The following is a 12562-nucleotide window of genomic DNA, read 5'->3' on the forward strand; positions in this document are numbered from 1 at the left end:
TTATTATTATTATTATTATTATTAACAACAACTCCTCCTATGGCTTCCCTAGTTCTGCACACCCATTGCATCTGCCTGGCTGGTGAGGGATGGCAAGGTGATCCCCATCAGCCTGTTTGACGACACCAGCTACACCACGCGCCCCGAGGTCCTGGAGGACGAGGAGGATATTGTGGAGGCTGCCCGGGGGGCCACGGAGTCCAGTGTCTATCTTGGTAAAGAGGAATGTGGGTCCCGGGGGACTGCTAGTTTCCACATGGGGAATGAGAAGAGAATCTAGTCTGTCTGATATTATCTGGGATCAATAAGCTACTAACAACCAAACGAGCAAGATGGGCTGAATGGCCTCCTCTCGTTTGTAAACTATTCTTAAGTTCTTATTCTACAGACCGTGTAATGCATGTCCTCTGTGTGCTCTTAGTGGAACGTCCACAGCAGTCCGAGTTGGAATTACAACATTTCATCTTTTTTTTTAATTTTTTTTTTTTATCCTCGTTCAGGAATGTTCCGAGGGCAGCTTTATTTGCAGTCATCCGTCCGCATTTCAGAAAAATTCCCAACAAAGTCCAACGCCCTGGACACTGAGACTGGCATCATCTCCCTTCCCACAGTGAAGTGGAAACCATTGATACGTAAGACTTTTTATACATGTTGCAGGTTACTTACTTATTTATGTTGCAGGTTATTTATTTATTTAATTATGTTGCACTTGTGAACAACTCGCTTTTATCTTTGTAGACTCTCCGTCCAGGACTCCAGTGTTGGTGGGCTCGGATGAGTTTGACAAGTGTCTGAACAATGACAAGTTCTCCCACGAGGAGTACAGCAACGGAGCTCTCTCTGTCCTGCAGTATCCCTATGGTATGTACAGTGAAGACCCTGCAGTAACCTTGCTTTTCGGTGTGGTCTCGTGGTAACGGCTGATGAAATGGCTCTGCTTTTCGGTGTGGTCTCGTGGTAACGGCTGATGAAATGGCACTGTGCTTTTCGGTGTGGTCTCGTGGTAACGGCTGATGAAATGGTTCTGTACATGCTGATGCCTGGAGGTAGTGGGTGAAGTTTAGGAGAAGTTTAATACTGTAAGTGCTTCGGGCTGAGGAATGGGAAGAAGCATGCCCTGATTTAAAGCTGAGCCTTTTTAATACATGTTGGTGGTTTGAGCGAAGACTTTGAGCTGTTTTCTGGTTTGCTATGAGATCTAGTGGTTAGAGTTTAGAACTGCATGCCACAATGTGAAACAGAAACACATGTGCAGTTATTAATGGTGCATGAAGAGAAATCTAGTGGTGGTAAAGGACTTGTAAGTGATGCATGACCGACTGTCCGCTTTGTGGGGTTGGCAGTAATGTGTTCCCTCTCTCTTGGCGCGTAGACAATGGGTACTACTTCCCGTACAGCAGGCGTTACAGGGGCCGACGGGACACGCAGGTGAGCTTGCTGGAGCGCCAGGAGACCTCGCGGGCGGAGCTGCGCAGGAAGGACCCCGTGCTGCTGCTGCCCTGGTGGAAGGAGATCCTGGGAACCATCATCTTCTGCATCGCCGCCACCACCTACATCGTGCGCAAGTTCTTCCACCCCCCCACCCTGCACATGAGCAGAGTGAGTTGTGTTCTCTTACCTGTGTGTGTTAAAGAAATCCGCACCTGTTTCAAGTTGCTTTACGGTTGCTATATCATCGGATCAGAATCGGCGCTAATAATAAACTACCATAATCTGTAATCTGTGTTTTCACTGTCTTATTATTATTATTATTATTATTATTATTATTATTATTATTATTATTATTATTATTCATACTTTAGTGACACAGTAACAGTTTACACATTAAATGTGTTTTTTAAAGCAACGAAAGGAGTCTGAAACCCAATGCCAGACTAACAGTATGTTGAAGGAGGACGGTGAAGAGCTGAAGGACAGTAATGGGACAGAAGGGAGGGACAGCGAATACGTCTCCAGGTGAGCACTGCAGGACTCTTTGGAAAGGCTGCAAGCTAATACAATAAAGTTGTGTTGATGGACCGCTCAGACGTGCTGTGTGGTGCGTCTAAAACAAGGAGATATCATTAAGGGGTTAGGGTTAGTTATAATAGAAGGCGTTTCATTCACCCCCTTTGTGAAATCCTCAGAGGCACTCGTACTCTGCTCCAGAGAATGCACTCATTCCTGGTTTCAATAGCTCTGTGCCAAATACCTTGGCAGTATTTCTGCATCCTGTTTCAAAAGCTTCTGTCAGCAATCCAGAACAAGTCAATGCTTCTGAGCATTGCTGGCTCAGTGTAGGGGAATTCAAGTGGCTTGTGTGGAGAATGCAGCCAAAGGCTTTCTTGGAAGAAGCCAGTTTTACAACTACAGTTATACAATTGTACAATAAATCACTTTTCAAAGCAAACTATGCAAGAATGCATTTTCTTAAGAGATCACTGCTTTGTTTTTTTTTTTCTGTTTACTGTTTCATATGGGGTTAATATAAAATATGAACCTAACATGACAATTTTGACTCTCAAATGTATGTAAAGAAAAAATAAACTATTACTTTAAGTACCAGTAGAGAAAGCTGTTTCCAGTGTACATTCACAGTTAAACCAGGTGCAGCATGCGCTCAATGGTCATTCAAAATTCTAAAAGGTATTGACAATGTCGACCCAGGGGACTTTTTCGACCTGAAAAAAGGAACAAGGACCAGGGGTCACAAGTGGAGATTAGATAAAGGGGCATTCAGAACAGAATATAGGAGGCACTTTTTTATGCAGAGAATTGTGAGGGTCTGGAACCAACAACTCCCCAGTAATGTTGTTGAAGCTGACACCCTGGGATCCTTCAAGAAGCTGCTTGATAAGATTCTGGGATCAATAAGCTACTAACAACCAAACGAGCAATATGGGCCGAATGGCCTCTCGTTTGTGAACTTTCTTATGTTCTGATATGCAACTGTCCCTTGTAGACAGCGAGTAAGGAGCCCTCTCACTAGATCCTGGGCAGCTTGCTTAGTGTCTGCAGTGTCCTGTTCACAAACTCATAGAAACCTAATTACTGCCATCTGTGTCCTGGGTAATCCATACTACATGCTTTGAATTTAGAGCTTGGGTTCTGCATCATAAGAACTGGAAACTGCAACACCTAAATTTAATATGCAGGGATCTCTGTTTATGTGTACAAATTAGAGAAAAAAAGAAAGAAAGAAGCATTGAAAAAAGTAAAATATGAATACTGAACTGTGCATTTCCTTCGGTGGGATGTATAGTGACACTTAAGAAATACTTTGGTTTGTCCTGCCAGGTACCTGACTGACTTTGAGCCCGTGCAGTGTCTGGGGCGAGGGGGCTTTGGCGTTGTTTTTGAGGCCAGGAACAAGGTAGACGACTGTAACTACGCCATTAAGAGGATACGTCTGCCGAACAGGTGATTCACTGGAGTGAGGGACAGGTTGTGGGTTTTCATTAACAGTATCTCTCTATTATAAAGGATGGGTGGTGATGCAGTGCAAGGTTCTTCAGTACAGGTTCAGATTTGAATCCCACTTTTCATCCCAGCACCTTGTAAAGGTGGACTGGCTGGTATGGGGCTAACCCAGACACACAGCACAATTCATACTGTAGTCCTACACTGCACACCACACATGCATGTGTGTCACATATGTATGTGGTCAGAAGTCTATTCGTTTTTAAAATTTGCTTAACTTCAAATAATTAAAAAAAAAAAAAAAGATCTTATTCCCATTGGAAAATTATATTTATTTTTGAGAAACACAGAAATCAGCTGCTGCAGCACCTCAGTAGAGGACTATGTCTGTTTGTATGAGTCTGTATGAGTTTGTCTGTGTGTATGAGTTTGTTTGTCTGTATGAATTTGTTTGTCTGTGTGTATGAGTTTGTTTGTCTGTGTGTGTTTGTTTGTTTGTCTGTATATGAGTTTGTCTGTCTGTGTATGAGTTTGTAGGTTTGCCTGTGTGTGAGTTTGTGTGTGAGTTTGTTTGTCTGTATGAATTTGTTTGTGTGTGAGTTTGTCTGTCTGTCTGCATGAGTTTGTTTGTCTGTCTGTGTGTATGAGCTTGTTTGTCTGTGTGTATGAGTTTGTTTGTCTGTGTGTGAGTTTATTTTGTCTGTGTGTCTGAGTGTGTTTGTCTGTGTGTATGAGTTTGTCTGTCTGTCTGTTTGATATGAGTGTTTTGTATGAGTGTCTGTCTGTCTGTTTTGTATGAGTGTTTTGTATGAGTGTCTGTTTTGTACGAGTGTCTGTCTGTTTTGTATTTTATTTAATATTTTGTTTCAATATCTAGCCTAAAAAAAAAACAACTTTTTTGTTTACATACTTCAGATTCTGCCACTGCAAATCTCTTGTCTGGAATAAAATGTCATGTGCTTCATTTAAAGGGTAGAAAATGTTGATATCATACAATAGATTTAAATAGCAGCCAAATTCTCTTAAGCTGTGTTTTTATCATTGTGGTGCCCAACCGTTTTCAATGTAGGACCACCTTGATGTTTGAATTCTTCCCACAGACCACTTGCCATGCATTTTTTCACATCAGCATTTTGAAACTAGTTTTTATGTGTATAAGTACATGTAGAAAGTAAAGTATTTATATAACGTACCGAACGCAATGAGATTCCTGGGCTTGAATCTTCACTACCAGGTCAGTGAGGAATGCCGTCATTTTGTGCATTTGAAAGCTGCTGATGGCAAAGTTCCTATTTCTTTTGTTTAAAAAAAAAAATATATATATATATATATATATATATATATATATATATATATATATATATATATATATAATATATATTTCACATTCTGAATGCTTTGTAGATAAATGGTGTCTCAGTTTTGCACATTTTAAGAGTTTTGTTTGACAAAATCTCCTAACAAATTATGCACTGGTGCTTGGGTATCCAGTAAATGGGAAAGCCAGTGCTAGCCTCTGCAACCGTTCCCTCGCGTAGCAGATTAATCTGTCCAAAACATTTCTAATGCAATTTCTTATTCTCCAACTTCACTCGATGTTCATAAAGAAAAACAACGGAAAATGACGACGAGGTGAGTGGGAAGCGATTGGAGAGTGTACAGGATGTTACATCCACTTCTTGTGGGCTGTGATGTGCAAATGAAATGGGATTGGTGCCGCTGTCAATAGGATTTCTAGCATGTTGGTTAAATGTGACGGCGTCAAGAACAGACTGTACACATTGTTTCCAGAAGTAGAGTGAAGAAGATTTCTTTATGGCATATAGTCTTGTGGGATATTAAACCTGGCTGAATAACCCCATTTAATAACATGCAGCTGAAATCACACTACGGTACAGTTCACAAGTCAAACTACAAATATAGCCTTTTTGTTTCACATTAACATCTATTACTATATGCAGCTAACCTCTCCAAAAACGTATGAAAATAATAAGAACTAAACCTGTGGTTTAGTGTTGTTATTTTTTTTAATGTAACGTTTTTATTTAGTCATTCCAGCCGTCATTTTTTTTAATAATGCTGGCTAAAAAAAAAGTCTGTAATTTTGACAAGACAAATGTGCTTCATAACGTGTAGCTTGTTTCATTAGTATTTGTTTCACATTAGAAAGCTGTTTCTGTTGATGGCAGCTTTGAAAGCTTGGTAGTGCATCAAAGGGATCTGTAATATATATTAATTTATAAACACACCCGTAATAACTTAAAGACAGATAAAGGGGGAGAATGCAGACTGCATACATATCTTCTAATTGTATATCACATGGTTAAAGTGGTTTGTTCTGTTGATTAGTTGTAGCACAATGCGTGATTGTGCAGAAATGGGATTTTGCAAGAACTGTGTAACTGAATTTTGGGAGTTCTTTGCGGTCCACAAGCGGTCTGCGGACCACAGGTTGGGAACCACTGTTTTATAATATAAATCCAGGGAACAAAGCCCCAGTGGAGATGGGTTCCCGAATCTCTGACTTTATTGGTCCCTGTGACAGAAGTACAATGATTCTTGGTTGTAAAAACTCCCTCCCAACCTGTGAGGGCACTAAGCAGCGAAAAGCAAACTTTCTAATGTTCTTAACAGAGTTCCCTGGACGGGCTGGCCTGACAGTACTTTCCCAGGGTTCAAGGGAAGTCAGCCAGATAGAAAGGGGGTAGGCCTCCATTTCAATAACGCATTGACCTGGAAGGGAAACGACGTGGCAGCCGCAGATTGGAGAGGCGGTTGCGCTCGTTTACCAAGGAGTCGTGTGACGGCATAAAAGGGGACGGAGAATCGCAATCTGTTCCTTTGCTTTGGTTTGTGTTTTGAACCGAGAAGGACTGTGAGAGACCCTGTGTATTGAGAACAGTATCGTGAGGGTTGTGTTTTGTTTGTTTGTAATTGTCTTGTCTTGTCTTGCACGTTACCAGACAGCTAACACATGTTCCGGACATGTCGCCCAGGGCCAGAACTAAACCTGAACAGCACCACACCAATTGTCACTAAATAACCCACCACGAGCACTACTGCACACACCCAGGACTGGTGACCGTGTCTGTATTATTGTGGGGCGGATATTATTGTTTATTAGTTGGGATTGCAACCCCGTTCTTATTTACCCTGTGCAGTACACATTGTTGTCAGCAGACCTGGAAAATAAAATAAAAACATTTACAGTGATCTCTGTCTGCTTCTTTAATGTACTGCAGCACTCCTGCAGCTGTTTCCACTCAGCCACTTTGCCACAGTCCCACAGAATTCAGATTGCACCTAACTGTGCAGACAGTCGCATGCTTTGCAGCACTGAATACTGGAGCTTGTTCAGAGAGGAAGTCTGCAGTAGATAACCATGTCTGTCCTGCCTGTTGCTACAGGGAGGTGGCCAGAGAGAAAGTGATGAGGGAGGTGAAGGCGTTGGCAAAGCTGGAGCATCCCGGGATCATTCGCTACTTCAACGCCTGGCAGGAGACCCCGCCAGAGGGCTGGCAGGAAGAGATGGATAAAAGGTGGCTGAAGGATTCCAGGTAACCCTTTACTGGGATAAAGCAGGATGAAGAACTTTACCCAGTGCCTTGGAAGCTGCTTCCAGTGCTGCATAGCACATTGAGTAACCTCCTGGATAAAGAGAATTTGCACGCAAAACCTCCTTGTACTTAATTTACTTTGTTTATGGGACATGCATATGATGAATATCAAAGATTTCATTCAGAACTGGTTCAGTTTTACTTCCAATAGTCATTGTCCAGTAATCTTGATCCTAGCCTTGTTGCTCTCTGTCCTTCTTTTACAGTACCACTGATTGGCTGCTAAGTTCCCCGGAGCATTTGGAGGCACTGTCAGTAAAGGTGCCTGTCCCAAAGCCCCTTGCCCTGGCCCTGTTCTCCCAGGGCCTGGACTCCACCACTAACACAGAGAGCAAGGAAGCCAGCGAGCTGAACTCCACCACTAACACAGAGAGCAAGGAAGCCAGCGAGCTGAACTCCACCACTAACACAGAGAGCAAGGAAGCTAGTGAGGGCACTGCTGGTCATGTCCTCCATGGGCAGGACAGCTTTTTGACGGAGAATGACAGTCTGGGGGAGCAGGAGCACTCCTTTGAGTTCTGCCCCCTTCGGCTTGGCAACGAGAGGACCACCTCCTCCTTTGACATAGTCTTCAAGGACTCGGGCTGTGACCACACTTCCAGGTCTGTGGAGCCCGGCGGCCACAGCATCCTGACTGAGCGCCCCAGCACAGGCTCCCTGACCACCAGCAGCAGCCCCCCGGTCCCCCTCTCCCACGCCCACTCGCCTCCCAGACGCACCAACCTCACCCTGTGCCCGGCCACTGTCCTGACTGAGCGCGATGCCAAGCTCCCCTCCCCCAAGGTGTTCCTGTACATCCAGATGCAGCTGTGCCGCAAGGACAACCTGAAGGACTGGATGAGCAAGAGGGGCTGCGTGGAGCAGAGGAGCCGCCCGGAGTGTCTGGGGATCTTCCTGCAGATTGCTGAGGCTGTGGAGTTCCTGCACAGCAAGGGGCTCATGCACCGGGACTTGAAGGTGAGAATCAATGAAATGTCTAGAGAATTCCTTCCTTCCTGAAACACTTCTCTGTTGCTGTGCAGTTTCTTTAACTGTATTCCTTCCCACTGTTTTGCTGATCCTCATTGTTTTCTGTTTTTAAGATTGTACTTGTAGTATTCTTATCACTTTTTTTTGTTCTGTTTCTCTGCTTTTAAAATGTTTCTGAACTCAAATTGCTGGATTGCTATGGGTGAAGCGGGTGTCGTCTTTGTGTATAAAGAACACTCTCTTTGAAATACGTCCTGATTGCTCTTTGCTCCCCACAGCCCTCAAATATCTTCTTCACGATGGATGATGTGGTGAAGGTGGGAGACTTTGGACTGGTGACTGCGATGGAGCAGGAGGAGGAAGATGAGGAGGCTGCTGTGCTGACGCCCATGCCAGCCTATGCCAGGCACACTGGACAAGTGGGCACCAAGCTGTACATGAGCCCAGAGCAGGTGGGCAGGTGTAACTTTCTGCTGTATGACTGTGCATGGAGGCATGTCTTCCAATTGCTAAAGAAGGCACTGCACTCTGCATCAAGTACAAAGTCAAATTCCAGGCAGGACAATCTTTTGAACAATTAAAAACAGCTTTTCATTCTTACCTACATGTATTTTAATTTCATTTCACTGCATTAAATAAATATACTCTCTCTTCTTGTAGCTTTCTGGAAACTCATACTCTCACAAAGTGGATATCTACTCCTTGGGCCTGATCCTGTTTGAATTGCTCTGTCCTTTCAGCACCCAGATGGAAAGAGTTCGGGTGAGAGGTCATGGAACTGAGAGTAGTAAACATTTAATTAGACGCAGTACTCTCGCATGCCACTAGGGTGAGACATGCTGCTTGCTAGATGGTGGCGCGTCACTGTGCTGCTCTTCCCATTCCAGGATTAGCTTGAGGGAGGTTGCTTCTATCGGAAAACCTGGTGGTGGGTGGGGGGGGATGAATACTAATATTTGTGTGTGTTTTTTTTCAGACTTTAACAGAAGTGAGGAACCTCAAATTTCCTCCAGTGTTCACCCAGAAAAACATGCAAGAGGTGAGTCTCTGAAGGTTGAGTTCAGCAGACAGAACGCATGTCCGTTAAACATGCAAGAGGTGAGTCTCTGAAGGTTGAGTTCAGCAGACAGAACGCATGTCCGTTAAACATGCAAGAGGTGAGGCCCTGGAGGTTGAGTTCAGCAGACAGAACGCATGTCCGTTAAACATGCAAGAGGTGAGGCCCTGGAGGTTGAGTTCAGCAGACAGAACGCATGTCCGTTAAACATGCAAGAGGTGAGGCCCTGGAGGTTGAGTGCCGCAGGCAGAACGCATGTCCGTTGTCCTGGGATCGAGTGAAGGCGCCTGTGTTAATTACAAATCTACCACTGTGGAGAAGCCCGTCCTGTGACTATGATCATTTTATTTTTACATACATACTGATGGTTCTAAACGGTTTTGACAGTCATGCTAGGGCATGCATGTTACTAACACACTGTTTTTAGTAGTAGATACTTGTACAAGTTACAGTTCATGTCTATCATTTTGAACAAGGTTTCTATGTCTTTTTCTCCCAGCATGAGATGGTGCAGTGTATGCTGTCGCTGTGCCCGAGTGAGCGCCCAGAGGCAGAGGAGATCACAGAGACGCCCCTCTTCCAGGAGTTTGAGGTCCTCAGCAGGCTGGTCCTGAGGCAGCGATCACGGACAAACAGCTCAGGGAACAGAGACTGTAAGCAGCCCAGCACCTGAAAGGAGTGCCCAGCTTCACACACACCAGGGCCTGTCAGTGCCTCTCCTGAGAGGAGGGGTCAGCTTCACACACACCAGGGCCTGTCAGTCAGTGTCTCTCCTGAGAGGAGAGGCCAGCTTCACACACACCAGGGCCTGTCCGTGTCTCTCCTGAGAGGAGAGGCCAGCTTCACACACACCAGGGCCTGTCAGTGTCTCTCCTGAGAGGAGAGGCCAGCTTCACACACACCAGGGCCTGTCGGTGTCTCTCCTGCTGAGTGCCCAGCTTCACACACACCAGGGCCTGTCAGTGTCTCTCCTGAGGAGGGGTCAGCTTCACACACACCAGGGCTTGTCAGAGTCTCTCCTGAGAGGAGGGGCCAGCTTCACACACACCAGGGCCTGTCAGTGTCTCTCTCCTGGCTTCACACTGCTGGCACTGCTCATTGGAGGACAAAAGCTCCACACAACCTCCTCTCACTCCTGGGTCTCTCCTGGGTGAAACGGGACCAAGTGGGAAAAAAAACAACAGGCTACTGGATCAAATTGTATTTAACCCAATTGAATAGTCCAAACCCATGTTTCCATTTGTTTCTTTTGTGACTGCTTGATACAAAATCTGATCCCATGCAGCTAAAGAAGAGCCCATTCTGTCTCTGTTTTAAAAAAATGAGTAAGACAGGTGAACATAAAGCTTAACTGAAGTTATTTGACATTTTAAAATGAGAACAGAACAGTTAAGTTGTAATTCCACGTTGAAATATAAACCCGAGCTATTCACATGCTGCTTCAATCTCGCAGACCCTTGTGAAGGATTAGACTGCTTTTCATTTGGTTCCAGTGAATGCTCTGTGTCGAAGCCATGCCTGTTTCAAACACAGTGATCCAGCGAGTGCTCTGTGTCTAAGCCATGCCTGGTTCAAACAGTGATCTAGCGAGTGCTCTGTCGAGCATGCAGATGTGTACTTTTGATCAGGAGGAGTTTTAATTCAAAAGCAACATCTTCCTGTAATTGTTCAGTTTCCACCAGTTACAGACTCCTTAACATTTTTACATTTAGCTTATCCTTGTATGTGTGTTTTTTTTTTTTTTTTTTTTTATAAATGAACACACATATACTGTACAATATTGTATTGGTAAAATGTACAAATGCTTGTGTAAAACATCTTCTCAGGTAAACCTGTATATTTGCTGTGACACATCAGCCTTGAAATTTCAAGCAGGTGTGCCGACTATCTCCATACAATCACAGTCTTGGTTATAATAATGTAGTAAAAAGGTGTTGCAACTGGATGAACAACGAAGTGGCGTTTTCATGTAGAACTGTCATTGCAAAATGTTGGAGGTTTGAAGAGATCCGAATGTCTTTCATATTTAATATTCTTATTTCTGCAGCGTTTATGCATTCAGAAAATGCTGTAAAACATATACATTTTCAATATAGAAATCAAGCTCTCATTCTTAAGTTATGACGTACAGCCATGAAAAAACACCCTAACATTTCAGAGAAATGTATGATAAAGGCATTAGCCAGTTAATAAAACAATTAGGAGCTTCTATTGTTCACACAAACCTGCTGGACAGAGTGTAAAAGTGAGGAGACAGAAAACTATATTTTAAATGGGTAAGAGTTTCAAACAAACTAAGAAAGAAAACAAGACTGTGTGAACTGAATACAAATGGAATATTTGAACTGCGTGCTTCGGTTGAAGTTATTCATTCATTACATACTTTGGCCAGCAGAGGGAACTGTTGTCTCATCATTGCCTTGGCTTGAAAAAAAGGACTGATTTTGTTGCAGGTTCATCTTTTATATATTTTTTTCATACTTGTAAATAATGATTGGCTACTTTTTATATCTTTATGAAATGACAACTTTTAAAAACACTGTACATACTGTTTGCTCCCAGTGTTGTATTTGAATGCAGGTTTCTGATGTAATTGGAGATAAACCAGTGAAATGATACTGGGTCATAAAGAATTAAAATAATGAAGGATTTGATCCTATAGAGCTGCGTGGCATGTTCGGGAAGGCTTGGGAAGATTGTTGCTCTGTAGAGCTGGATGCACCTATGCCTCCTGTTCTTCAGCTTGTACATGTTATTTTATTTCGATTTGTATCGTACTCTGCTGCTCCTGGGGTCTAGCGGTTCATTCCCAGATACCTGACTCGAGAGACAGCCCTCGCAACTCAAACTGAGGAAGGAAGTTGCTGTTTTTCTTGGGCAGTTTTGTTCCCATGCATGTGACAAGAGATGATATTGATTCATTACAAAGAATCCCCAAAGTGTCCTTTCTGCATCTATGCAAATTCGTTCTTTTTTGTTTTTAAGCACAGTCTATGGTTTCTGCCTGTTAACGTTGGTATGTAACTATACTGTATATTTTTGCTTTTATTTATGTTGATGCATAATCAACCCATTTGGATTGGTGGTATGAAATAATGCACTTCATGCAATAATTGACAAGTGCATTGAAATACTGTGCTTCTAAGCTGCCTAAATTTAATAAAACTATTCTATGACATTTTTAAAATGCTGTCTTGTTTTTTCTTCAGTAAATTATTGGAATGCACATACGCTTCTGTTGGATAGCATTAAACATGGTATTAACAAGTGTTACATCAACCTGGAAACTATCCATGATCCCTTCACACTTTTTATTTAAATTGACAATGCTGATCATTTCTACTGTATTGCTGGCTTTGAGGTACTAGTAGGAGGCACACACATTGCTGGGAGCTAACCTCTCTTCGTATTTCCATCTGTAATTCCTCTGGTATAATTTGAGAAATTGGATTTTCATTAAGAATTGTTAATCCCCTGAACAACTGAAACAGCTTGACTGTCCTCCATGTCCCTGCGTTCT

At 43.2% G+C, this 12562-nt stretch overlaps 1 protein-coding gene across 2 annotated transcripts in view; it reads left to right on the plus strand.

Moving 5' to 3' along the window:
- The window catches only part of LOC117421266 (eukaryotic translation initiation factor 2-alpha kinase 3-like), a 50764-nt gene extending 38535 nt beyond the window's left edge, over window positions 1-12229 (plus strand). For both annotated transcript variants that reach the window (XM_059034810.1, XM_059034818.1), the window contains exons 6-17: window positions 53-215; window positions 501-632; window positions 739-861; window positions 1373-1599; window positions 1844-1956; window positions 3277-3399; window positions 6807-6956; window positions 7223-7973; window positions 8264-8437; window positions 8646-8747; window positions 8962-9024; window positions 9542-12229. In XM_059034810.1, the coding sequence (XP_058890793.1) occupies window positions 53-215; window positions 501-632; window positions 739-861; window positions 1373-1599; window positions 1844-1956; window positions 3277-3399; window positions 6807-6956; window positions 7223-7973; window positions 8264-8437; window positions 8646-8747; window positions 8962-9024; window positions 9542-9715 (2295 nt within the window). In that variant the 3' untranslated portion in view covers window positions 9716-12229. The remainder of the gene's footprint in view (window positions 1-52; window positions 216-500; window positions 633-738; window positions 862-1372; window positions 1600-1843; window positions 1957-3276; window positions 3400-6806; window positions 6957-7222; window positions 7974-8263; window positions 8438-8645; window positions 8748-8961; window positions 9025-9541) is intronic.
- Window positions 12230-12562: the final 333 nt, after the last annotated feature.

Source organism: Acipenser ruthenus, chromosome 1 (genome assembly GCF_902713425.1).
Source record: "Acipenser ruthenus chromosome 1, fAciRut3.2 maternal haplotype, whole genome shotgun sequence".
NCBI classification, from domain to species: domain Eukaryota; kingdom Metazoa; phylum Chordata; class Actinopteri; order Acipenseriformes; family Acipenseridae; genus Acipenser; species Acipenser ruthenus.